This window comes from Podarcis gaigeae, assembly GCF_964106915.1.
Source record: "Podarcis gaigeae genome assembly, chromosome: 8".
NCBI lineage: Eukaryota > Metazoa > Chordata > Lepidosauria > Squamata > Lacertidae > Podarcis > Podarcis gaigeae.
Window position 1 is genome coordinate 12231193 of NC_139684.1, and position 22994 is coordinate 12254186.

The window sequence follows — 22994 nt, forward strand, 5'->3', positions numbered from 1 at the left end:
TTCAGGGTTTTTTTTTGGGGGGGGGGGGGAAATTACCAATTGAAACATATTTTTTAATTCATTATTACCCCCCCCCCCTGTTAAGTTGTAGCTGAACATATCAGACAACACAGCGATTCTTCAAACAGCTCTTGTTTATTCACAGGCCAGAACAGAACACAACAGTAACCATTTTCTGTAACCATCCAATCACTGAACGTCACTTTCAATCCCTTATTTGCATATGTGGACCTGAGTGAAAACTATCTACAGTATCCCACTGCTGGCCCAGGGTGAGAACTTCAGTACATAACACACACACACGAATTCCTTGGCTGCCCAGGTTCCTGTGGGAAACCCACAAGCAGCATTTGAGCACCAGAGCCCTGTTCCCTCCTGCAGTCCCCAGCAATTGGGATTATATGGCCGCCAGGACCATATAACACCAGTCCTAAAGAATTTCCACTGGCTCCCAGTATGTTTCCAAGCACAATTCAAAGTGTTGGTGCTGACCTAAGTGGCCTTTGTATACCTGAAGGATCTCCACCCCCATCATTCTGCTTGGACACTGAGGTCCACCTCTGAGGGCTTTCTGGAGGTTCCCTCACTTTGAGAAGTGAAGTTACAGGGAACCAGGCAAAGGTCCTTCTCGGCAGTGGCACCCTCCCTGTGGAACGCCCTCCCGTCAGATGTCAAGGAGATAAAGAACTACACAATTTTTATAAGACATCTGAAGGCAGCCCTGTATCGGGAGGCTTTTAATATTTGATGTTTTATGATCTTTTTATATGTGCTGGCAGCCGCCCAGATGGATGGGGTTTAAATGTTGTTGTTGTTGTTAAGAAGCATCACTGTCTCTGACTGCAGAGGAAAAGCATAGGCTTCAATAGCCCTCTCCAACCCCAAATCAATTTTCCCTGCCCAGGTGCCCTATTTCCCCGCTTGGTAACGAAACACAACATCTCCTAGCACCCTGAGTAATACGCAAAGAAAAGAACACATGAATAGCTAAATTATAGTATTCCTCGTAGCCAGGAGTCCTGCCCTTTCTGTCTCTCAGCGTGTGACCTCCCTGATGATCCAACACCCTTGCACACCCAGGTCCCTACCAAAGGACCCAGATTTTGAAGTCTTTTGGGGAGAGATTGGAACCTCCTCCCTCTGTCCCTTCCCCAACTATATATTCCTCTCCATATATCTATATATTTCAGATCCCAGCTGCACTCGAAGGCAAGGAGACAGCATCAACACACCAAAGAGGGAAAGGGAACAAGGTGGAGCAGAGGTCCCAGGGTTCCTTTTCGCCTTCCTAAGCCAGTCATGCTGGTTTCCCCATGAAAACAGGACACTCCAGGCTCTCTGCAGAAGTGCTAATTTTGGCCACCTTTTCTCCCCACTGAGACAATGACAGCCAGGCAGAGAGTAGTGCGGGTGTCCACCGAGCAGCCGAACTACATCGTCTGCGTGCTGGGGACAGAAATCTCGATAGACATCCATGGGTAAGTGATGGCGTTTCTGTGGGCAAGTGATGGCATTTTGCATGGGCAAGTGATGGCATTTTGCATGGGCTGGCAGTTGAGCGTTTTGTGAGAATAGGTAGCCCTGGGTTCGATCTTAGCTGTGTCTGGCAATAAGCAAGGTCATTGTTTTTCTGATCTCTGTCCTACAACATTGTTGTGAGTGGGACTGAGGTGATGCACGTGGGGCACTGAGGCAAAAGTGTGCCTTAAATCCTTATTTTTTAAAAATGTATTGGCACCAGCTTTCAATGGCACGAACCCACAAGACTCGTCGTTTAAAACAGGGTCTAATATATTTTAAGCAATACTTCCTTGAAGGGTCATCCCTGACAATAGACCTCTCCAATAGAACACCTGCTTTGCATGCAGAAGGTCCTGGGTTCAATCTCTGGCATCTCCAGGTGGGGTTGGGGAGGTCTCCTGGAGGAGCTGCTGCCAGTCAGTGTAGACATTACAGAGCTAGATGGATCTATGGTCTGGCTTGATAGAAGGCAACTTCCTACTAGCTATTAAAAAATTCAGAAACTATAGCTCACCAGGGGTTGACGCCCAGAAATCCCTGACCAGTGGCTATGATGGCTGGGATTCCATACCGTCCAACATTTGTCTGAAAATAGGGACAATTCAACAACAACAACGTTTCTGAATAATAATACTGGGCTCAATGGGCCGCTGGCTTGATCCAGCAGGCTCTTCTTACATTATGTTCTATGTTATTTATTCATCTATTTCATAAAATGTATACACCACTTGATGGTAAAAAGCTAATAACCCTCACAGCACTTTACAAAAGATAAAACAGGAAAATCAGGAAAAATTTGAAGCCACGCTTAAAAATATACAAAAAGTTAAAATACTAGAACAGATTAAAATCCACACCAACTTTCTAAGAGTCTAGATATGCTTGTTTAATCAATAATGTTTTAAGCAGGTGCTGAAAGGAATACAGTGGAGGCAGCTGATTGCTATCAAGGGGCAGGGAGTTCCAAAGTTCCAGAGTTCTTACAAATGTGGAATGTGTGTTATGTGGCACCTGTAGCGGTGGCAATTCCACTGATTAAAGTGGTTGAATGGGCCTGTGTCAGGCAAGAGAATATTGTAGGTCAGCTGGTTACGTTATGTCACGTTAAGAAACCCTAGGAACACGAATCCTTCTCTCTTCTGAGGAAGGAGAGGTGTGAAGGAGAATAGATTGAGCTTAGCCATGAGCCCTTACAGGTGGAGGGAGGGGGGTTGTCAAACAACCTTAGGCAAGCAAAGACTTGAAGGCTAGGTGTGCAAGCAGCCCACGCCCCTGAGACTGAGGCGCTATTTCTGTACACTGTGACACCAGCAGCGTGCAGCTTCCGGTATGAGTAATACCTCAAGAACTGCGTTCTGCACAGGGAGAAGGAGGAGGAGGGTGTCAGGGACCTGAACACAGCTTTATTATTTTAGATTGGTTTCACGTACAGTGGTACCTCGGGTTTACACACACACACACACACACACACACACACACACACACACACACACACTTTTATTAGTTTTTAACATATTAATTATCATTCATGCAACAAAACTTTTCATCTTATACAATAATTTTTGGACTTCCGTCAACAGCACTGATGATTTTCCATTCTTATCACTTATTATGCATTTCTTAATTTCATATTATCTTTAATTATCTTTAACTAGCAATTCTCCTCATTATCTTTTTTGCAATATTTCAGATAATTCACCTTACAAAACTTCTTGCAAACCTTCTAGCATAATCTGTTCATCACAATTACTTTTCAAATAGTCCTTAAATTTACTCCAGTCTTCTGAGAATCTCTGGTCCCGCAGGTTTCAAATTCTTCCTGTTAGTTTATCTAATTCTGCATAGTCCATCATTTTCATCCTCCATTCTTCTTTTGTCGGTAATTCTTCTTGCTTCCAATTTTGTGCCAAACCTTGGGTTAAGAACTTAATGCGTTCCGGAGGTCCGTTCTTAACCTGAAACTGTTCTTAACCTGAGGTACCACTTTAGCTAATGGGGCCTCCCGCTGCCACTGCATTGCCAGAGCATTATTTCTGTTCTCATCCTGAAGCAAAGTTCTTAACCTGAGGTACTATTTCTGGGTTAGCAGCGTCTGTAACCTGAAGCGTCTGTAACCTGAGGTACCATTGTACCTGCATGCCTGGCGGAGGGTGGTTCTGTGCCCTCTCTCCTCATGTGCTTGGCATGCTGTCATGGAAGACATAAGCGTGGGCTGGGTCACAGAATTGGAAGGGACCCCAAGGGTCATCTAGTCCAACCCCCTGCAAGGCATGAATTGCAACTAAAGCATCCCTGACAGATCCAACCTTTGCTTAAAAAAAACCCTCCAAGGAAGGGGTGTCCACACCTTCTGAGGGAGTCCAATCCACTATTGAACAATTTTTGCCATCAGAATTTTTTTCAGATGTTTAGTCAGAATCTCCTTTCCTGTAGCTTGAAGCCATTGGTTCGTGTCCTACCCTCTGGAGGAGAAGAAAAAGATGGCTGTCATGTCACTTCTCAGTCTCCTCTTCTCCAGGCTTCTTCAACTGTTCCTCGTAAGGTTTGGTTTCCAGACCCTTCATCATCTTGGTTGCCCTCTTCTGCACACATTCCAGCTTGCCAATATCCTTCTTAAATTGTGGTGCCCAGAACCGGACACAGTATTCCAGGTGTGGTCTGACCAAGGCAGAATAGAGTAGTATTATTACTTCCCTTGATCTGGACACTAAACTTCTATTCATGCAGCTGAGAATAACATTCGCCCCCCCCTTTTTTTTGCTTCTCCATCACACTGTTGACACATGTTCAGCTTGTGGTCTACTAAGACCCCTGGATCATTTCCCTATGTCCTGCTGCCAAGCCAGGTGTCCCCTCATTTTACATTTGCACAGCTGGTTCCTACCTAAATGTAGAACCTCACTCCCATTTACTCCCTGTCCAGTGCACTCCCAGTGTTGGTTTGGGAAGTGGTGCACACTCAGTGCTTAGGCACCATCCATAGCTTGGGACCAGTTTCCTTGTGGGATTGCCCTACTCTATAAATAACAGCTCAGCCACTTCGATCAGCAGAACTGCCACTGCTACAGATGCCATATAAGACTCGTTCTGCAGTTGCAAGGAATCCATATTTTAGTGTGTCAGCACCCATGCTCTGGAACTCCCTGCCTCTTAATAAATAATAATTTTTTTTTATTTATATCCCGCACTCCCCAGCCGAAGCCGGGCTCAGGGCGGCTAACAACAATAAAATAATACAACATTGTATTATGACATTAGGCAGGCACTTTCACCATTCTCTTTTCGGCACCGGCTTAAAACATTTCCATTTAGGCAAACCTACCCAGACACGTACAACAGTGGATTGTTGTTGTTTTTAAATTCCTTGCTTTTAACTATTTACATCCATAATTTTAGCATCTGTTAGAAAAAGTTTGGCGGTTTTGCGGCGATCAAGTGGTACAGAAATCTTTTTAAATAAACCAAAAGCCGCTTTGCCCCTCTGTCTTTGCCTCCCCTCCAAAACTGATCCCACTGCATCAAACTCCGAGGTAGCAGAGATCCAGGTTTGCAGAGATTTGCAGCTTTACAGATTCTGCTGCATCAACTCTGATTGGGAATAATTCTGCTCAGAACCACCAAATCCACTAGCTGTACCCAACATGCAACGTCAACATGACTGTGCGCTGACTAGGGGCTGATGGGAGTTTTAGGCCAACATGTCTGGAAGAAGCCAGGTTGCCAAAGGCAGCATCAACAGAGAGACAGAAATTTGTGGGTGGGTGAGGGGAAGAACTTCATTTAAAAAGTAGTCTGAATATCACATTACTGCACTCCTTTTCATTCCATATCCTTGTAGCCACCCTGTCAACTGTTTCTGCCAATGTATAGATATACTTGTCAACTAAGGATAACATGTTGCCCATCTGACAAAGCTGTATTTCTAGTCCAAGACTGCTTGCACCTCAGGAAACCTGTTGACCTTTCAATGTGTCACAGGGCTCTTTGTTCACCTTGCCGCTGTCAAAGGGTGTATTTGAAAGAGTCTTTCTCTACGACCTCTTGAGTAGGTCACATACTTACATACTTCCTTTGATAGCTGTAGCTGAGGAAGAGTCTTTAGCCCGGGGGGATGTTTATTTATTTGTTTGTTTTCATTTATTTCATGAAATTTTAATGCCACTTGATTGTTAAAAACAACAACAAAGAAACAAAACAAACAAAACTCAAAGTGGTTCACAAAAAACAAGGAAATCATCAAGAAAAATCGTTTAAAACGTACAGAAAGTTCACACCAACTTTGTAAGCGACTGGGTAGGCTTGTTCAAACAACAATGTTTTTAGCAGGTGCTGAAAAGAATACAGTAAAGTTGCCCCAGCTGGTATCAATAGGCAGGGAGTTCCAAAGTTTGGGTGATGCTGCACTAAATGATCAAGCTCTTACAAATGTGAAGCATACCCTCCAACATTTCTCAAATGAAAATAGGACATCCTATCCTACCTTGGGAAGCTTCTCCCTTGCAACATAAGCCACATAAGCGGAATGGGCTACTGGGAGAACAGGATGCTGGGCTACTGGGCCTTTTATGGTGTGATCCAGCAGGTATTTTATTATAAGGAGGAGGAGGTCCAGAGTGCTCTTGTCAACCGACCACTTGCTGAAAAGTGTGGTGAGAATTGCTCTCGCACTCAGGACCTGCTATGGGGCTTCCTGTAATGGGCTCCAGACTTTAACTGCTATGTGACCAGCCAGCCCAAACTCCCAGGATGACCTTTATAGGTGTATGCAGATTAAGAAATCGAAGGCGGTTGTTCCACCTGCATGGAAAACCCTATTAAAATGATTGCTCTTATTTAGGGCCCATAAAGGAGGGTTTCATTCCCCCCCCTCCACCCTGCATTCCATCCTTCCTTTCTGAGACCAAAGATGACTAGCTCCAGGAGTCATGGTTAATGGGTGTGCTTCTGCAGATCGTAAATCCAACAGAGCCCAACTACAAGGAGCGATTAGACGGGTTTACGGCCAGATTTACTGCCTCCCTCGGCTTCTCTTTTAAATTCTGCATGTTGACAGATTAATATCTTTCTTTACAAGCTGCTGCAAGGCATAGACAGGGCTGGGTGGAGGAAGCACAGAGAGAAAGGTGGCAATGGATATGTGGAATATATATGTGTATGTGTGTGTAAGGCTGTCATCAAGCAGCTCTCATTGAAGCTGTAGCGTTGCATCACAATCCTGGCTTTGGAATGCAGTCAGAATGCAGGGGAAGTTCTAGGGTAGGGGATCCCAAAGTGGCCAGCAGGATTCCCAGGAGCCAAGAGGCAAGAGGGAATCATGGGTGCGATGGAGGTGTCAATGTCTATCAGACTCTAAAAAGCCCCTATCAATGGATCAAGTTCAACAGCTTAGTTGGGTTCATTAAAATAAATAGTTTTAGCTGGCTTTGGAATAAATATGCCATTAATGGTTACTGTTTTGGATTGGATTGTGTTATTTTCTTCCTTAGTAGGTCGTGCAAAGCGCTATTCTGAATTATTATTTATTTTAGAGTAGCAGGCACTAGGTATGAGTTTATGGAATCCAAGGGGGCGCCCCCTGTTGTGATGTGGGGTTTGTGATTTCAGCTCTCTTGACATAATATGCTGGAGACAGTTCTCTAGTAACACTTCTTTATTAAAGCAACAAGACTGAAGACCTGAAGAGGGGAGAGCTACATTTATAGGGACAGGGAACTAGCTAGAAAGGATACATTTTGGAGGGAACAATATCAGGCAATCACAGTCCTGCCTTTTGGAGGAAACCAATAAGACAGAGGATCCAAATACAGCAGCTTAAATGAACCAATAGTAGCTGTACCCTCTGGAACCAAAAGGCAGTTACTTTACCCTAATGCAAATACAGACAATAATAATACAGATATAAAATCCTTTGACTCAATACACAACACCCCCCCCCAAAAAAAATTTTTGGAACCACACTCCTTACTGAGCCTACTATGCACTAAAGTGTTTTGGGTTTGTTGCCTAGCTGGAATAGAGAACCGGTAGGCCCTAGTGGTTAGAGCATAAGAAATATTTAGGGATGCGGGCCAAATTTTGTCCTCGCTCCGGGTCACCATATTACCAAAGTCCGCCCCTGGTTAGAATGTCAGATTAAGACCTAGGAGACCAGGATTCAAACCTCCATTTTGCCAGGGAGCTCCCTGGGTGTGACTTTGGGGATGAGGTCACTGCCTTCCCTCAGCCTAACCTGCCGTATTTTTTGCACCATAACACTCACTTTTTTCCTCCTAGAAAGTAAGGGGAAATGTCTGTGCGTGTTATGGAGGGAATGCCTACGGGTCGCATGCCTACGGATTTTCCTCCTCTAAAAACTACGTGCGTGTTATGGTCGGGTGCGTGTTATAGAGCGAAAAATACGGTACCTCACAAGGTTGTTGTGAGGATTAAATGAGGAGGGGGAGAACCACGTGTGCCACCTGGTGTCCCTTGAAGGAAAAATATGTCATTCAAATGTAATCGTAATAGTGATTGTAGAATCATAAAAGCGCAGAGCTGGAAGGGATCTTCCTGGAATCCCAGCTAAACCATCCATGACTGATGGCCACCTAACTGCTGCTTTAAAACCTCCAGTCCACAACCTCCAAAGGAAGACTGTTCCACTGTCAAACAGCTCTTACTGCCAGAACGTTTTTCCAATTATCAGTGATGATAATGCCATGATAAAACTGAACACCCCCCACCCCAATTGTTTGCTCTGACCCTATAGATCTATACCCAAAGGTGCCACGTCATTTGATGTCCGTGGAACCTCCGGACTTCGAGTCTACGTCATCTACAACCCCAATGTTGCCACGGCATCTGAAGGTACAAGGTGGCTTCTCGACTCGGACGTGGAAGTGGTCGTGGCTCTAAACGGACCCAGCAGCGCCGTCAATGACAACAAGGTGAGCAGGGAGCAGCTGGGCTCCTCTGAGAGCCTGGCAACCATACCTGGGAGCCAGCCTTTGACCACGTTGCAATGAGCAGCGCAGAGTGTCACAACAAGGGAGGTGCGCTGAATCTAGATGGATTTCAAACCCAGTCAGGCCGATATGGTGTTTCGAATTACTTTTGTTTTTTAAAAAAGTGGCTAATAATACCAATTTCACATTTGTAAGAATTCAGTATTTTTAGTCTTTTAACTTTTTGGTATGTTTTAAACTATCATTGTAAATTATTCCGGATAATTTTATTGTTTAAGCTTTTTGTAAACCGCTTGGTGTGTTTCCCCCCCTTACAATCAAGCGGTGTATAAAGTTTATTAAATATCTAACTAACTAAATTGAACCTACCTTCTAGGGTTGTTGTAAGAGGCGTTGAAAACAAAGTGCTCAAGGCACCCTTATACCAACAGCCATACTCATCTTCTGAAAGCCTGTCCTTTTGGATACAAGCCTGGAGGGAACCATGAGACTTAGGGGAATAAAAGGATGAGGGGGGCCCTTACTTACTTTTCAGAGAATCCCTGTTATGAGAAAATCAAGATTGAGAGAGTGGTAAGGGTGGAAAGTCAATGGTTTAGAGGAGAACGTCACATGGACAGTGGAGAATTAACAGAGGTCCACATTAAACGGTGGGATGGAAGAGCCCGTGTTGCTGCCATATGGGACTTGCCATTCTGTGTGCTATTTAAACCTCGCAAGAAAAAAACATTAGGTGTCACCGGCATTGTTGGGAATGGCTGCTTGAGGGTTTCCCTTTGGGGCACCTGGTTTGGCCACTGTGGGAACAGGAAGCTGAACTAGATCAGCTTGGTCTGATCGAAACTGCAGGGCTCTTCTTATGTTCTTATGACTGGGTACTGTGTCTTTTTGCAGGTTCGAGTTTCATATTACGGGCCAACGGGGGACACCCTCATTGCCAATGCTTGGTTGTACATCACATGTATGGGTAAGTAATGACTAGTCCTTCCACATTCTCACTCGTATTTGGTATTCAGATCCTTATTCCTTACAGCTCTAGGCTTTTGGTCCAACACACACACACACACACACACACACACACACACACACATTCCTGGATTCCAAGATCCAAGTCTGGGGCAAGTACTTTTGGCTAGAAAACCCCAGCAGAAATTTAAAATCACAAAATACGGTATGCAGCAAAGCACAGCATGGAAATATAGGCTGTTAGACCTGTACAGGCTCCTGTGGGTTCCAAATTTCCCCTTTCCCCCTGCATAGAAAAAGGCCACACATTTGGTAAGTTAAAAATAGTTTACTTACAAACACTCCAAAGGTCAGATTCATGTGCTTTTCCATATAGCATTCAGAAAAAGTTGCACAGGCACGTTACAGTGGTGCAAGTTCCTAAATCATTGGTATAGTGGCTCACGAGAGCCATACGGTTGAGCTGGAGCAACTAGCTCAAACCTCTTTACATGTTGAACTTCTCAGGTAGACTGGGGGTGAGCAATAGGCTTCATTACCTATTTTCTCCCAAGGTAAGGAGAATTGACCTAGCTAAGCCTGGCATGGCAGCTTACTCTGTGGTATTAACCCCTTGGGCCGCTTGGGGAGGAAGGATGGGGGTATAAATGCAATAAATTCAATAAAGTAAAAATATTCATGCACAGTATCAAATAAGTAGCCTGAAGTACTAACATGATTATTCCCCCCACCCCACCCCACCCCAATATATTGTCAGCTATCTCTCTGGACGCTGATACTAGCCGAACTGGTAAGGTGGATGGCAAAGCAAACAACAAGGTAAGAATGGCAGAGTTTCCTATGTGTCTGTCAGTCCAGCCTCCTGTTCTCAGAGCGGCTGAACAAATGCCCCAACGGGAAACCCGCAAGCAGGACCTGAGCACAACCGCAGCCCTCTGCCCTCTTGTGGCTTCTAGCTGCAGGTGCTCAGAAGCATTGCTGCCTCTGACCGTAAGGACAGAGCAGAGCCATCCTGGCTAGTATCCATCAATAGCTCTCTTCTCTTCGAATTTGCCCAATCCTCTTTTGAAGCCATCCAAGTTGGCAGCCATCACTATCTCCTGTGGGAGGGACTTCCGCCGTTTAACTATGTGCTGCATAAAGAATTACGTCAACAGATATACTAATAGATCCGTGTCTGCCAAGAACGGTCCCCACCACACCTTTTCTGCCCTCCAGTTTACCTTGGTCAGGTGTGAGGCTCAACACTCCATGCTGTCTCTGATACTGTAGGTAGTACAAAGTCATCTTGATGATTAGTAGTCTTTGATAGCCTTGTCCTAGAATTGCAGAATTGTAGAGTTGGAAGGGACGGCCTAAGGGACATTGAGGTCAGGAATCACAGCTAAAGCATCCCTGACAGGCGGCCATTCAACCTCTGTTTAAAAACTCCAACAAAGGAGAGTCCACCACCTTCCGGGGGAGTCCATCCCACTGTTGAACAGCTCTCACCATTAGGAGGTTCTTCCTAAGATTTAGCTGAGGAGCAGAAAACAAGCTTGCTCCAGCTTTCGCACGGCAGCCCTCCAAATATTTGAAGATGGCTATCCCATCACTTCTCATTCTTCTTCATGAATTTGTTTAAACCAGTTTTGGAGCCACCCAAGTTGGTGGTCAACACTTCATCTTGTGGGAACCAGTTCCACAATGCACACTGTGTAAAAAAAGGGAGTTTCTTTCATCCAACATTCAGCTTTGTTAGATGACTCCTTTAGGGTCTACTATGGTGAGAAGGCAGGAAAATTCCTGTCTACTCTCTCCGCATCATGTATGCACAATGCTAGTAGCAAATGACGGTCCTATCCCCTCTGGATTTGTCTGATAAGGATGCAACTTTCTTGCTATACTAGTTGGCTGAAGAATGCATGTGGCAGTATGGAATGGAATAAAAAAAGTGAGTTAGACCACTGGTTCATCTAGTGTTGTCTACACTGAATGGGAGCAGCTCTCTAGGGTTTCAGGCAAGAGTCTGTTCCCAGCCGTACAGTGGTACCTCCGTTTATGAACTTAATACATTCTGGAAGTCTGTTCTTACACCGAAAGCGTTCTTAAACCAAGGTGCGCTTTCCCCAATGAGGCTTCCTGCTGCCGGTGCCCTTCCACCGGTTGGCTTCTGTTCGTCTTCTGGGGCAAAGTTTGCTAACACTTACTTCCGGTTTTGAAGAGTCTGTTGCCCAAATTGTTCATTAATAGGACTGTTCTTAGACCGAGGTACCACTGTACCTAGAAATGCCATTGGGAATTGAATCTGGGACCTTCTGCATGCCCGACAGGTGCTCTGCCGCTAAGCAGTGGGCCAGAAGGTCCCTGCTTGGTTTCTTATACAGAAGATGTCACCTGAAAACTGAATTAAGGTTCCAAGCGATAAAATCTACCTACCAGGCATAAGGAAGGTGATGCCACTATTCAGACAGTCTTTTGTCGGATGAAGCTTTTGGGATCTTCTTCCCAAACAAATCAACTGCAAGAGACCAAGAGATTTTCGCATGACAAAATGGTCTTGCAAATGTTGGATTTACTTGCACAATTGCAGCTTTGCCCAGGTGGTGGGAAAATAAATGGAGAACGGGAAGGAAACAGTCAGAAAGAGATTTTGCAGGATCTTGCGAAGACCTCACGAGATCTTGCGTGACCTTCCGCAAGATATTTGTGTGCAGCCCCCAGAACATAAACCCTGCATGATTTTTGTGCCTCCTCTTTTGCATCTGAATGGGGCCTGAAAAAACCTTTATTGGAACAGGGGGTGGGTCGGAGGGCTGTGTTGACTAACAATCTGGACTTAGCCGCTGGGTCAGTTGAACATGTGCATATCTACACCAGCAGATCCAAAACTTGTTGGCCTCCAAATGAGGGGTGGGATCTGGTTGCATGGATCCGTCTTGGAAAGGGGTCTGTCTGCTGGAAGCAGAATGAAAGAGAGTAATGAGAGGCTCGGTCCCCCCTAGTCCAAGGCACACAAGAGAGACCCTCTTATATATCATTTGAGAGGAAGCGATGAAATTCATTGTTGCTGTTTTCCCTGCAGACAAAATGGTCTTGGGGTCCCCAAGGCGAAGGAGCGGTTCTGCTGGTCAACTGTGACAGGGACGGCCCGAGCTTTGGAGACATGGACAATGCCTATCCGTACGTCCGATCCCACACAGGTACATGCTGGGGTCAAGCAGCCAGTGTGCTGTAGTGGTTAGAGTGTTGGACTAGGAGCTGGGAGAGTCCAGGATTCACTCCCCCCCCCTTGGCCATGAAGCTCACTGGGTGTGCCCTTGGGCTAGTCACTGCCTCTCAGCCTGACCTACTTCACAGGGTTGTTGTGGGGATTAAATGCGGAGAGGGAGAACTATGTATGCTCCTAGGAGTTCCTTGGAGAAAAAGGTGAGGTGTAGATGCAATAAATAAAGAAATGTTCCTTGAACCCTGGCCTTGCAGCTTGATGGGAATGAGCTGGTGAAACCCGCATCCCTGCCCTCAAAGGCCTACAACTTATTGCAATGGGCAAGAATGGTTCTAATAATAACAATAACAACAACAGTAATAATAATAACCCACCACCCAGGATGGGTTATTACAATGATTTAAAATACAAAATAAAATTAAAAAAAAAACAACTGCCATTAATTCAGATTCTATAGCCAAATCCTGGAATTAAAAATAAGGAGAGTACAAACCAGTTCTTTGCCTCTCTGCAGTGCTCATAGGCATAGCCAAGATTTGTGTTGGGGGCAGCAGGCTTTTTGTTAGATGTGGCAGAACCTCAGTTTGCTATATATTTTTATTGATTTTTAATTATTGGGGGCAGCTGCCCCTCTCTGCCCCCCCCCCGGCTATGCCCATGGCTGTGCTCTCCATTTCCCCCTCTTATGGTGACCAGGATACGGGGAGGGAAAGGACCAGCACCGTCGGCTCCCGATATCCCTAAATTTCATAGCATCAAATGAAGCTTTATCTCTGCACCTCTGAAGTCAAGTTTCATATGTGCACCCCTGCAACGAAGCTTCATAAGTGCACCTCTGCTGAAGAGACCTTTGAGGCCATGTCCCAGAGTCAACAGTTATCAAACATCAACCCCTAGTTTGCACGAACCTTTGGAGTGGGTTGATATGTAACTGGAAAGGCAAACTCAGTCAGAACACCCCATCTAGGAAGGCTGGAAGAGTACCTTGATGGTGACTGTCAGGGAACTGCCATCAGGGCCAGAGGGAGAGAGCGGGCTCCGGAGGGGTCCCAGAGAGCGTCCCGGGATGGGGAGAGGCAGCCCATCTTCTGGGGAAGAGAATCAGCGTAGCACCAGTGGAGAAGGGGGGCAGATGGGGGAATCAGCGAGGCGGTCCCATGACTCCTTGCCAGGGACCAGCAGGGAGAGTAAGGGTCCTCCGCTGCCCACACCCTCCTTGCGCAGAAGGCTTCCACGCAGGGAGAGTAGGAGGAGACTAGGCGTCAAAGAGCTTCTTTGCTGGAAGAAGTTCAAGAAACGCCCACTGACGGATTCTGCCAGTGATTGAGACAGCCACGGGTGAGTGGCTGTCCGGACAGAAAAGGTTCACTCAGGCAACCCAGCCAGGCGTTGCCCCGGTTTACGCACGAGCAACCCCTAGAACCATTACAGTGACCTATTCTGACACCTAAATCCTTGCCCCTCCTGTTTTTCCAAGACCTGCAAGACTTGTCGCTTCTGGTCCTGAACACCCATGGCCCTGCTGGCGTCTTTGACACCCACAAGCTGGTCCTTCACATCTCCCTGTTCGATGCAGCCAAAGTGAGAGTTTTCCACGCTAGAGGTGAGTCTTCGGTTCTTTGCTCCCTCTGGACTGGCAGAATCAACAGGGGGATCCTCTAGACCTGTTCATTGAGCATCATTCCTGATTTGCTTGTGCAATGCTTATGCAGAGGTCAGACAATGTGCAGTCTTTACGGTGCGTTTGTTCTGCTTTGTTTGCAGAAAACTCATGCGGATATTAGACTGCATCCAGTCTTTATCGTGCATTCATTCTGATTTGTCTGCAGGGAGGTTATGCAACAGCAAACTTCCATCCTGCATTTGTTCCAGTTTGCTTGCAGGATATTATTTGCATGACTTTCCCTGTAAATATTATAAATAAACACACCAAAATATAATAACAGATGTCACGTGGCTTACTTTCACTGCAGGCGATGAGTCATTCTCCAACTACGAGCATGTGTTGGGGGTTGACAAGCTCTCCTACACTGTGGGACGCACCGATGGGAAAGGGCAGCACACTTTCTACGTGGAGGGCTTGGCCTTCCCAGATGCCGACTTCAAAGGCCTAGTTTCTTTGAACGCGACACTGCTGGAGCAATCAAGTCAGGTACAATCCTGAAGAGGATGGTGGGGGACACGGGAGGCCATAATTTCCAGCTGCACCCATGCTTCCAATAAGCATCTGGTTGGCCACTGTGAGAACAGGATGCTGGACGTGATCCCAGTGGCCTGACCCTGCAGCCAGACTCTTCTGATGTTCTCTCCCCACCCCCACCCCAACTCTTACTTTCCACAGAATTCGCCAGCCACACCCGTTTTCACAGACACTGTGGTTTTCCGAGTGGCTCCCTGGATAATGACCCCCAACACACTGAAGCCATTGGAGATATTTGTCTGCAGGTTAAAAAACCACCATATTTTTGTGGGTGATGGCGGTGGGGTGTTGTGGGTGGAGAAGTGGGTAATGATGTCATTTAGGATGCTAAAACCAAGCTGCTGGTTAATGTTCAGATGAGTATCACTTCCTAGGTTTCCAACCTTCAAATGGATTTTGGAGGTTTTCGAGCAGAGGTTGGATTCCCATCTGCCAGGGATTCCTCAGCTGTGATACCTGCATTGTGGGGGGTTGGACCAGATGACCCTTGGGGTCCCTTCCAACTCTATCCTTCTATGATTCTACATCTCATGGTTTCCTCATAGTTGCACCTAGTGCTAGTCCTCCTCAAGGTGGAGCTACTGAAGTGACTGAACATGGCAAACATAGGTCCATTCATTTCCTGCTCTAACTAGGACTTAGCTGAAGGCAACCCTTTGGTCCCCAGCTAAACATCTCAGTGCTAGAGGAAACAAGTCCTGGGAAACGTGTGTGTGTGTGTGTGTGTGTGTGTGTGTGTGTACCATTAGTACTAAGCTAATTTGAGAATGGTTCACTTCTGCAGTTGAGCCACAATGGCTTCCAGAGTAAGGGAGTCAAGGGCTACTAGCCAGAATCCAGCTATGCTCTACCTCCACAGTAATGCTTCTGAATGCCAGTTGCTGGGAATCACAAATAGGAAGAGATGCATACAGGATTCCTATTTGGCGCATCTGGTTGCTCGCTGCGAGAACAGGAGACTGGGCTAGATGGGACACTGGCCGGATCCAGCAGGCTCTTCTCATGCTCTTAATGGTCCTCCAGGGCCGTCTCTACCCAGGGGTGCAAGGGGCGCTGGGCACCTGGGCGCTGAATTCTGGGGGGTGCCGGGCGCCTGCTGCTGAAGCTGCCTAAGTTCTTAACCGCGCTGGGTCATTTCCATTCTCTTTTGTGGAAGAGCTGCAGAATCAATGTATCCAGCAGCGTGCCCTAGTGGCGTCGTTCATTTTCACATCTTCACAAAAATGGAAGGCGGAGCTATCGATGCTGCTTTTTATTTTTTCATGTTAGCGGTTATAACCTCCTTAAAAGCTGAACAACTTAGACTTGTGCCCCTAAAAAAAAACTCAACAACTTTGACCTTGCTAAAGATGGTCCTCGTCTACATAGTTTTCCTTCCCTTTGCATCTTTTTCTCCTTTCCAGCATTGAAAGAGGCACCAACCCCAACCAGACATTCTTGGAGGCTGTGAAAGCTCTGGCACAGAAAGCTGGCTGTAAGCTGACCATCTGCCCGGAGATTGAAAATCGGGGCGACCGCTGGATCCAGGTACCCTCCTTGAAGTTGCACACAGTGGCGTAGCGTGGGTTGTCAGCACCCGGGGCAAGGCAAGTAATTTGCGCCCCCTAACCCGTGGATTTGCGCCCCCTAACCCGTGGATTTGCGCCCCCTAACCCGTGGATTTGCGCCCCCTAACCCTAACCCCCAGATGTTGCACCTGGTGCAGCCGGGCCCCCCTGCACCCCCCACACTACGCCACTGGTTGCACATCCCTGAGGCCAGGTGGGGCACCTGCTGCCACCAGGAGGTCTCTGCCTTCCCCATCACTGCCTTCCCCCCAGGTCTCCCAATACACACTCCAGCAGTTAGGGAAGAGTGAATATTTGTTCGCTCACCTTAAGGCACAATTGCTAATTTGCTGTTTATTGGACCTGTTCACCGGATTTTGTAATTCTTGTATATTATTGTATTCCTTTTATTATTTTCATTGGCTTTGTTCCCTGATCTGAAGTTCAGGCTGCAAATGCTTTAAGTAACTAGTAAGTGTTAAACCCATTTGGGGAAACAGATTTTTAAACCGGTCATTCCCAAAGAGATACAGCACCTTAACCAGTGGGGATCCTGATCCATTTCCCTCCCCTCTAACAGGATGAGATGGAGTTTGGTTATGTGGAGGCCCCCCACAAGTCCTTCCCCGTTGTCTTTGACTCCCCCAGGAACCGAGGCCTCAAGAAATTCCCTTTCAAAAGCATTTTGGTAAGCCAGGCTTCTTCAGCCCTCAGCACATCACTTCTTTTACTGAAAGCAGATGCTTCCATCAATAGCATTAGAAAAGAAATCTAAATATCATGACTGTGTTTGCACAGAATGCTAAACTGAGGTTTGTTCAACAAGCCATGCTTTGTCTCATGGATGAACAAGAAGCCATGACTTGTTTTCTCCATTTTCAGTGGACAAATAAAGTGAAAGAAATGGGGGGGGGGTGGATGAAAAGGTGCATAAAAGTCTACTACAATATGCTATATACCGTACATATATAATGTCATTCATTATTCCAGAGAGTATACAAATCACTATAATTTCTATAAATGCATTGCAAATATCATTATATTTATCCATACACAATCTGCGACTAAAAGCAATCATTTCATATGTTGCAAGAGTTGTCTTAGCTTCTTGATTCCCAGTTTTTCTTGCCTCCTGCCTCTGTTGCTGGAAAAGATTATGGGCTAGGGTGGCCAAACAAACCATGGTTCAGTGAGGCTTCAGACAAAATGCCAAGCCACTTTGAAAATGAGCCATAGTTCCTAAGCAAAAAGGAAACAATGGCATGACATTTTGGTTTGCCACCAGAAAACAAACCACAGTTGGTCTGCTGGGCTGGGTTCATACAAAACACACTTTGGCTAAGCAAACCATGGTTTTGTACAACCATGGCCCACATCTTCCTTGAAAGAGCCCAGGATGGTTATGCTTCTCTCTCCATCCACCCTACTTTCCCCCTAACAATAGCCCTGTGTGGTAGGTTAGACTAGAGAGTTATCTAGGTCTGAGGTCACTTGAGGAAGTTTCATGGCTGAGAGTGGATTTGAACCCAACTTGGTCTACCACACCGGGCTAACATAAGAATATATGAAGAGTCTGCCAGTGACTCATTTAGTGCAGCATCCTGTTCTCACAGTGGCCAACCAGATGCCCGTGAGAAACCTACAAGCAGGATTCGGGCACAAGAGCCTTCTCCCTTCCTGTGGTTTCCAGCAATTGGTATTCAGATGCATTGCTGCCTCCAACTATGGCTCCATTGTGACTCATAGTCATGGATAGCCTTATCTTATCCCACAACTTTGTCCAGTTCTCTTTTAAAGCCAACCAAGTTGATGGCCATCATTGCTTCCTGCGGAAGGGCGTTCCATAGTTTAACCATATATAGAAGGACTTCCTTTGATGCGTCCTGAACATTCAGCTCCATTGGATGTTCAAGTGTTACGAGAGAGGGAGAAACAGTAATGAATTTCTATGGGTCTACTCTGAGCAGAATTTTGTTGGCTGCAACTGACTTTATCTGTACACTGCCCCTCTCAAAGCCAAATAATGAAAGCACATCTCTCCAGATTAAGTAAGATTTCTCACCTTCCTCTCTGGAAGCAGAGAACATTTTCCAGACACAGATTAGAAGTTAAAGGCACATCTTGTGCAACATCTTGCCTTCTGCATACTTGCCTATGCTCCTATTTCTCCTTGTTGTGTATTCTTGGAGGGCCCTGATTTTGGGTACGTGACCCGAGAACCCCGGTACGGACGCATATCCAGCCTGGATTCATTCGGGAACCTGGACGTCAGCCCTCCCGTGATGGTCAAGGGGAAGGAGTACCCACTGGGAAGGATCCTCATTGGCAGCAGTTTCCCAGGGTAAACCACCAAGTTCAAAATAAAAATAATTACAATTCCCCACCCTTGCTTGTAGAGGTGGGGGGACACTGCATTGCAGGGGAATGGTTTCAAGGTTTGCCATTCAATTGTTGACTGAAAATAATTGGGGGTGGGAGAAGGGTCATATCTTCAGCAGCATCTCCAGGTGGGGCTGGGGAAAAGACTCCCTGCCTGATCTTATGTAGAGCGACTGCCAGTTGGGGAGCCTTCGGCCCTCCAGATATTGATTTATTCCTTGCATTTATATCCCAGCTTTTCCTCCCAGGGACTCCAGATGCCACACATGGTTCTCCAATTCTTCCTTTAACTTCCACACCAACCCTGTGAGATAGGTTGAGCTGAGAGGCAGGGATTGACCCAAGGTCGTCACGCCCAAGAAGCTTCATGGCACAGTGGGGATTCAAACCCTGGACTCTCCCAGGTCCAAGTCCGACCCTCTAACCACTATGCCATTCTGGCTAAACCACAACTTGTATCATCCCTGATCATTGGCCATGCTGCCTGAGGCTGATGGGAACTGGAGTCCAACGATATCTGGACCCCACCCCCAAGACCTAAGGTACCAAGGATGCTCCAGAGAGAGCAATGATGACATAAATCCAAGTCTTCATCAGGGGATGAATCAGAAAGTCAGTGCCTTGTTGCTGGATACCATTCAGATATTTTCTCTGGGAAACCCTGGTCTAGCAATTGTTTTGAGGGAGGCAAGTACTAGGAGTGGGTTGTCATGAGGCTAACAAAAGCTTTCCTGTGCTGTTCTGTGCTTGGTTAATAAAGGTGAAGGGACCCCTGACCATTAGGTCCAGTCATGACCGACTCTGGGGTTGCGGCGCCCATCTCGCTTTATTGGCCGAGGGAGCCGGTGTTTGTCCGCAGACAGCTTCCGGGTCATGTGGCCAGCATGACTAAGCCGCTTCTGGTGAACCAGAGCAGCGCATGAAAACGCCGTTTACCTTCCCGCCAAAGCGGTACCTATTTATCTACTTGCACTTTGACGTGCTTACGAACTGCTAGGTGGGCAGGAGCAGGGACCGAGCAACAGGAGCTCACACCATCACGGGGATTCGAACCGCAACCTTCTGATCGGCAAGTCCTAGGCTCTGTGGTTTAACCCACAGCCCCACCCACGTCCCTTGCTTGGTTAATAAGGAAGCCTTAATGTAGGAGGATCTCATGGTATGAGGCCACCTAGAGACCCAAGCACCTCCCAACTCAGACAGAGGCAGCTGGGAAGATGTTTGCTGGGAAGACAATGCTGGCTTCTAGTTCTCAATGAGTTCCTCACCACCCTGATACTGCAAAGATGCATCTGGCTACTCATGAGAGCATAGGAAACTGCCTCTTCCAGAGCCAGGTCCCTGACTGGCAGCAGCTCTCCAGGGTTTCAAGCAGGGGTGCTTTTCCTAACAGAATGAATTTTTGTAATTCATTTCACTATTAGATGCATTTATATGCATGCATTACCATAGTATATGCATTTCTGTACACATTGTTTGACCAGAGAACAGTTTTGCAAAATTAAAAAGAAGTGTGAATTTCAGAAGGTGGCTGTGTTTTGGTTTGGAAAGCTCAAATCATGTGAGAATCAAATGCAAACTGAATTTATTTTCCCCCATCACTAGTTCTAATCCCACCTTCTATTCTCTCTCTCTTTCTCTCTCTCCTTCCTTCCTTCCATCCCTCCCTTTCTTAAAAAAAAAACATCCCTGCCTCATCTCTTAGGTCTGGCAACAGGAAAATGGTCAAAATTGTCCGGGATTTCCTCTATGCTCAAAGAGTCCAGCCCCCTATTGAGCTCTATTCTGACTGGCTCACTGTAGGGCATGTGGATGAGTTCCTGACCTTTGTTCCGGCTCCCAACAGGAAGGTACTGATCCTCAGGGAAGTGCTTTGACCGGCTTCCTTTTCCATATTTGATGCTTTATACCTGATTAGCTCTACACTGGAAAAGTCACTCTGCCGGCTTCTCTCACGGAGCCCTATCCCTGTCCCCAGTCTCTGTGGAAGGGCTGCAGCCTCCCAAAAAAGTTTACAGGGGGATTAGACAAATTCAGGGAGGGCGAAGCCATCAGTGGTTGCTAGTCACAGTGTGTTACCTCTGCTGTTGGAGTCGGTATGCCTCTGAATCACAGGAATCACAGGTGAGGAGATTTGATGTCTCACTCAAGTCCTGCTTGTGGGCTTCCCATAATGGGCACCTAAATGGATGACCCAAATTCTGCCCAGCAGTTTACCTTTCTCATTTCTCTCCCTGCAGGGTTTCCGGTTACTCTTAGCCAGTCCCGCTGCTTGCCTGAAGCTGTTCAGAGAGAAGCAAAAAGAAGGTTTCGGAAATGCTGCCCTGTTCGAAGGTGAGGACAGAATCAAAGAATGGTAAAGTTGGGAGGGACCCTGAGGATCATCTAGCCCAACCCCCTGCAATGCCAGAATATGCAGCTGCCCCATACAGGATTTGAACCTGCAACATTGCTGTTGTCAGCACCATGCTGTTACTGCTCCCTTCCTCTCCCCCCCAAATAATATTTATTACTTTTAAAGTTTACAAAAAAGGAAAAGAGAAAAGAAAAGAGAAAAGAGAAAAAGAAAAGAAAAGAAAACAAACAATACAATACATAATATAAACAATACACATCACAACCTTAACACAATAAACTAAACACATTAAACTAAACTAAATCCTATCCCTAGCCCTAACCCCAAACTAAACAAAACAAAAACAATTTAAAAACATACATCACACCTTTTCCATACTCTATTTTCATTCCCTTGTTTCATCGACCTCCTCTCATCTCCCTTTTTGTATTCCACTTCCATTAATTGTTTCAGCAAATCCTTTTCATCTTTCTCTATTTTCTGTCATACTATAAATATCTTAACATATTTTTAACCTTATTTTCTATTAAAACTAAAATACTTATATATGCTTAACTCCTTATAACATTTCCACTAAGGCCATAAAATTTCATTCCAACATTTTTCTATCATTCATTAATTTTACAGTATTTCTATAAATAAACTTTAAATTTCCCAGTCTTGTTCCACCATCTCTTCTCCCTGGTCTCGGATTCTGCCAGTCCTTTCCGTCAATTCCATATAGTCCATCAACCTGGCGATATTATGTCCGAAGCTCTTAACTCCTTTCCAAGTCCCTTCTGCAGATCTTCTTCATGTTCTTTAATGCTAGAGAGCAGATCTCGGGGATACTCCAACCTAACAATGCTTTTATTCCTTCTCGACAGGTCAGCCAAATTTCCATGGCTAAAATTAAGATCCATACAGTATTTCAGAACATGTTTCAAGCTTCTTCCAAATCCAAAGGCCCACAGAGCTTCAATCTCCTCCTGACCCAAGTCCATATCCCAAAAGTCCATTAATCCCTGCATAGAGGGATCTTTCCAACTTTCCTTTTCCAATCCAAGCCGGGCTCCAATCCTCCAAATCTGACTTTTCCTAGATTCAATCATAAAAGGCCTCAACTTATAGTCATCAGTTTGCTTTTGTAAGGCTGAGGATCCCGCTTGTATTACTTTAAGTTCGGCAACAACAACTTTCTCCTTCTCCTCCACAATTTGTCCTACCAAAGTAGATTCCTGAACCAAATTCTGAATACTTTCTGTATTGATGCTCACTTTTTGTCCCAAATTAATCACTTTTTGTCCCAAGTTGTCAATTTTAATAGTCATGTCATCCGTCTTTTTATGAAGCTGTTCCAGCAAATAGCTTATCTTACATAATGCAGTTACTATGGCTTTTCCTGTCAACATTTTTAAATAGTCCAAGGTCAATCTCTGGCTCTCACAATTCCTTATCTTGCAGCTGGAGCTTTCCCAGTTACACTCCTGTAACAGTTTCAAAAGCTCCCTCTAGAGGGAAACAGTCTCCACTTGTATCAGTCCTTTCAAGCACAACTCAAGCAATAAAGATAGTTTCAATTTTCAGTTACTTTTCCTCCTTTTTAAACATAGAAGAGGACAATGGAAACAGTATCTTTCTCTTATTTAGCTAGCTGTCAAATACGTTCTGTTCATAGTCAATGAACTCTCCCAAAACGCCACTCCTTCTGGCAGCCCTTTTCCAGGTTCAGAGCAGTGGTAATTTGATTTTTTACTCTTTCCTGGAGGCTTGCTAGGTCCAGAATTTCCCCCCCTCTTCTCCTGCTCCCAAGGGTTGTTTTTTTTTTTTGGTAATTTTAACCAATGGAAATTTAGTCCTTTGCCAAAAGCTTTCCAAGACTTTAGCTTGTAAC

The 22994-nt window shown here is 45.7% G+C and overlaps 2 protein-coding genes across 9 annotated transcripts in view; one reads left to right on the forward strand and one right to left on the reverse strand.

Moving 5' to 3' along the window:
• LOC310849731 (uncharacterized protein) overlaps positions 1 to 22994 on the reverse strand; it is a 29784-nt gene that overhangs the window by 2175 nt on the left and 4615 nt on the right. For 2 of the 8 annotated variants that reach the window (XR_014567031.1, XR_014567032.1), the window contains exons 3-5: positions 20983 to 21047; positions 11850 to 11931; positions 10459 to 10750 (exon numbers count right to left, since the gene is read on the reverse strand). Coding sequence is in view for 1 of the 8 variants with exons in the window: in XM_083750371.1 (XP_083606497.1) it covers positions 8903 to 8937; positions 10655 to 10750; positions 11850 to 11931; positions 20983 to 21047 (278 nt within the window). In the remaining 7 variants the exon portion in view is untranslated. Of the gene's footprint in view, positions 1 to 8833; positions 8938 to 10458; positions 10751 to 10857; positions 11125 to 11849; positions 11932 to 17394; positions 21048 to 22994 lie in introns of those variants that run through there. The other 6 variants (XM_083750371.1, XR_014567033.1, XR_014567030.1 and 3 more) reach the window with 6 other exon arrangements.
• Positions 320 to 22994, forward strand: part of LOC310849670 (protein-arginine deiminase type-3-like) — a 30310-nt gene continuing 7635 nt past the window's right edge. Inside the window, exons 1-13 of the mRNA XM_083750221.1 lie at positions 320 to 1478; positions 8270 to 8447; positions 9360 to 9432; positions 10189 to 10250; positions 12496 to 12613; positions 14117 to 14242; positions 14613 to 14791; positions 14981 to 15084; positions 16243 to 16366; positions 16967 to 17074; positions 18576 to 18727; positions 20471 to 20615; positions 21006 to 21099. Of these exons, the coding sequence (XP_083606347.1) occupies positions 1384 to 1478; positions 8270 to 8447; positions 9360 to 9432; positions 10189 to 10250; positions 12496 to 12613; positions 14117 to 14242; positions 14613 to 14791; positions 14981 to 15084; positions 16243 to 16366; positions 16967 to 17074; positions 18576 to 18727; positions 20471 to 20615; positions 21006 to 21099 (1558 nt within the window). The 5' untranslated portion in view covers positions 320 to 1383. The remainder of the gene's footprint in view (positions 1479 to 8269; positions 8448 to 9359; positions 9433 to 10188; positions 10251 to 12495; positions 12614 to 14116; positions 14243 to 14612; positions 14792 to 14980; positions 15085 to 16242; positions 16367 to 16966; positions 17075 to 18575; positions 18728 to 20470; positions 20616 to 21005; positions 21100 to 22994) is intronic.